General features: G+C 39.4%; 1 protein-coding gene across 1 annotated transcript in view; it reads left to right on the forward strand.

Annotated features, from left to right (window-relative positions):
- The window catches only part of LOC101846098 (conserved oligomeric Golgi complex subunit 3), a gene marked incomplete in the record, with an annotated part of 36,608 nt that overhangs the window by 29,109 nt on the left and 3,919 nt on the right, over positions 1 to 3,580 (forward strand). The window contains 2 exon segments of the mRNA XM_013088529.2: positions 2,467 to 2,670; positions 3,323 to 3,421. Coding sequence (XP_012943983.2) covers positions 2,467 to 2,670; positions 3,323 to 3,421 — 303 coding nt within the window.

Consider the following 3,580-nt stretch of genomic DNA (forward strand, 5'->3'; position numbering starts at 1 on the left):
GGGGGGGGATGTCAAGTTCTAGGGAACAAACATGCCTGTAAGACTTCAGTAAGAGTGATGCAAAACTTTTCACTTTAGAGCTGGGGAACGGATGGTACGGGGATATGAGCATTTGAAAAAAGATAATGGAGGCCATTGAAGAAATTTAGACCAGTGTCAAGATCAAGGTGAAAGAGAAAAAAAAAACATATCGTGACCCCAGTGCTTTCTTGTCGTATCTCCATTTTTAATAACAGCGAAAAAGTTCATAACAAAGAGTGAGCATAAAAAGATGTCACCTTTTCACTGTTTAAAAAATGGAGATACGACAAGAAAGCACTGAGGTTGAGAATTATTGAGGCAATGGGAACTTCTGTAGAGACTGAATGACGCAGCGTAGGAAAAAAAATAAATGTGAGGCAGCGTGGTGGAATCAGGCTCTCGTCAAAATAATCAAAGTGAAGAAACTTGCATTTTTGCTCTGGTTTGTGAATTTTTATCAAATTTTTGTTTTTTGCCTCAACACCTTTCATACCCATTAAAAAACTCATTTCTCTTTAGATTTTCTGAAAAACGTTGATTAAAGGCACAAAAAAAATGTACATTTTCAGTTACCACGGACTCTTAAGCAAAGGAAATAACTAATCTTTTGCGGCCATTTTCTCACTAATTTTACCTCTGAAAACAGGTGACCCTCACCTCCTTCTTTTGCAAATATCTCGACTTGTGTTCAAGATAAATGGATATTTTTTTCATCCAAATAAAGACAAATGAACAAGCTTTAAGATGATACCAATACCTCTACATGCCCCGAAATTGACGAGAGCCTGATTCCACCATGCTGCCTCACAAATCATTTCCTCGTCACAGTGGCAGACATTTTCTTTTTTTTTTTTAAACAGTGAAAATGTGACTTCTTCTTAAGCTCACTCTTTGTTATGAATTGTTTTCACTTTAAAAAAAAAATGGAGACATGACAAGAAAGCACTCCCTAGGTCTTAGTGGGCAACAAGAAATCACTGAGGTCGTGGTATGTTAACTTACTTATCCACATGTGTCATCATTGTTGGCTTAGAAGGATGACAGTAGTGTACAAATTCCGTTGTCTGTATTGATGGAACAGTACACATACCATTCTAACCATTGTTTTATGGGCTATTGATTAATTTTGTATAATCAACAGCGAAAGTACACCAGTTTGGAAGGATCAGTTGGAATTAAGTCTGTTTAAAAAAAAATCATTTTATCATGATTATGTTAATTATTTTGTCTTTTTATTTTTTTTTCTGACATTTTAGAGTAAAGTGTAGGTTAATTATAATAATAATAATAATGATAATAATAATAATAATAATAATGATAATAAACGACATTTATATAGCACTCAACCCCGAATAAAGTACACTGGCTCTGTCACTTTACAATACAGTACAACATACAACAGTAACATAAAACGTTGTGCTCTGACTAAAGAAAATTATTCCAAATATTCATCTTATTAATTTAAAAACAGAAACGACTTCAGCTGACATTTGAATGAATCAAAAGATTTGATCTCTCTCAAAGTACTTGGTAAATCATTCCAGATCTTGGGGCTTTGGTATTCAAATGCCCTTTCACCCATTGTTTTGATGACTTTAAACTGCGAGTTGGAATGTACAGTCTTAACAGATTTGATAAATATGATGGTGCATTATCATTCAAACATTTGTGACATAGGGTGGCCAACTTGTACACAATCCTTTTCTCAACACGAAGCCAATGCAAAGTTCGTAAAAGAGGTTTAGCAGAGTCTCACTTTCTTTTCCGTAAACTAAACGTGCAGCATTGTTTTGGACAGTTTGAAGTCTTTTAACTTTCTTCAGTGATATTCCTGATAACAAAGAGTTACAATAATCGAGTTTTGATAAAATTAAGCTAGTTACTAGTAAAGCAGTATACTTAGTATTGATCAGATGACGTATGTTACTAATTTTTCTTATTTCTAAATACATGCAGCTGATCAGATAGAACGTTGGTCTGTTGGCTCTGAATGGCAGGAAAGTTTTTTTTGTACCCCCAGTTGTTTATTCATTAATCTGTTCTGTCTCTTTTTTATCATTCCAAATTAGTTGATTCTCTTTGTTTGTGCATTATTGTATCGGTATGTGTGAAGGATTTTGGCTGTTCCATGTATCTCTTTTGCACACTGCTAGTGCTACTTTAGGAGTTACCAGTTATGGAATTTTTGTTATTTCATAGAGGGCAATTTGTGGGTGGTTGACGGGTGCTCTGGCTTGGTTTGCTCCTTCATCAAACATCTATTGTCCTGATCTCTCCTCCTCCTTTTTTTATGTTTGTTACTCTCTTGTAACACCTCTAATCTTCGGCACTTTTATAATATTAAGTTATATGACCTTATTGAGTTGTAAGTGCCGTAAAACTATTACTAAGACATAGAAGGCAATTGTGAGCGCTGAACTGATAATGGTTCTTCTCCGTCTCCAGGCCAACATCGTGGTGAGCATGAAGGAAGACGTGGGCAGCAAGGTCACGCTACGACAGCAGCCGTTTGCCTCTCCAGAGAAGCTCCATGACGTGACGGCCGAGACCTACCGCAACATCAAGGCCAAACTGGCGCTGGTGCAGCGCAGCATGGCCCTCTACCTTGCCAACCGCGACACGGAGGCCATTCTGTTCCGGCCCATCAAGGTGAGTGGGTGGTTGGCAGGTGCTCTGGTGTTGTTTCCTCCTTCTTTCCTATCAAACATCTATCGTCTTATCTCCCCTCCTTTTTTGTGTGTTACTCTCTTTTAACACCTCTAACCTTCGTCGCTTATATGACCTTATTGTATTGCAAGTGTCGTAAAACTCTTACTAAAACTAAACATCAAGGGGGGGGGGGGGGGGGGGACATTATGGAAGAAGTTTATGCTGGGGAGGGGGGGGGGGAGATGCGTTGTAGTCGTTTATGGATAGCAGTGCACCTTTAACACCTTTAATCTCTGGCTTTTGTATGAACTTATTGTGTTGCAAGTGCCGTAAAACTCTTCCTAAAATGAAATGATAATACCTGGTCTCATGCGTAGGTCACACCTCTGTCATACATCCACAGGTGAACGTCCTCCTATTTTTTAACGAAATGCTAATACCGCGTCTCATGCGTATATCCACAGGTGAACGTTGTCCTAGTTTTTAACGAAATGCTAATACCGCGTCTCATGCGTATATCCACAGGTGAACGTTGTTCTAGTTTTTAACGAAATGCTAATACTGCGTCTCGTCTCATGCGTACGCCCACAGGTGAACGTTGTCCTAGCTTTTAACGAAATGCTAATACCGCGTCTCATGCGTATATCCACAGGTGAACGTTCTCCAGAGCTTCCAGAAGCTGCAGGAACTGATGACTCAGCACTACACGGAGGAGGACATTTTGATAGTGGCTTGTCCCAGTTCTGAGCAGGTTGGTCTTTTCTCTGTCTATCTGTCTCTCTCTCTCTCTGTCTGTGTCTGTCTGTCTCTCTCTCCCTCCCTCCCTCCCTCCCTCCCTCCTTCCCTCTCTCCCTTCTTCCCTCTCTCCCTCTCTCCCTCTCTCTCTCTCTCTCTCTCTCTCTCTCTCTCT

The sequence above is a fragment of the Aplysia californica genome, unplaced genomic scaffold, assembly GCF_000002075.1.
Source record: "Aplysia californica isolate F4 #8 unplaced genomic scaffold, AplCal3.0 scaffold00757, whole genome shotgun sequence".
In the NCBI taxonomy this organism is placed as follows: Eukaryota; Metazoa; Mollusca; class Gastropoda; order Aplysiida; family Aplysiidae; genus Aplysia; species Aplysia californica.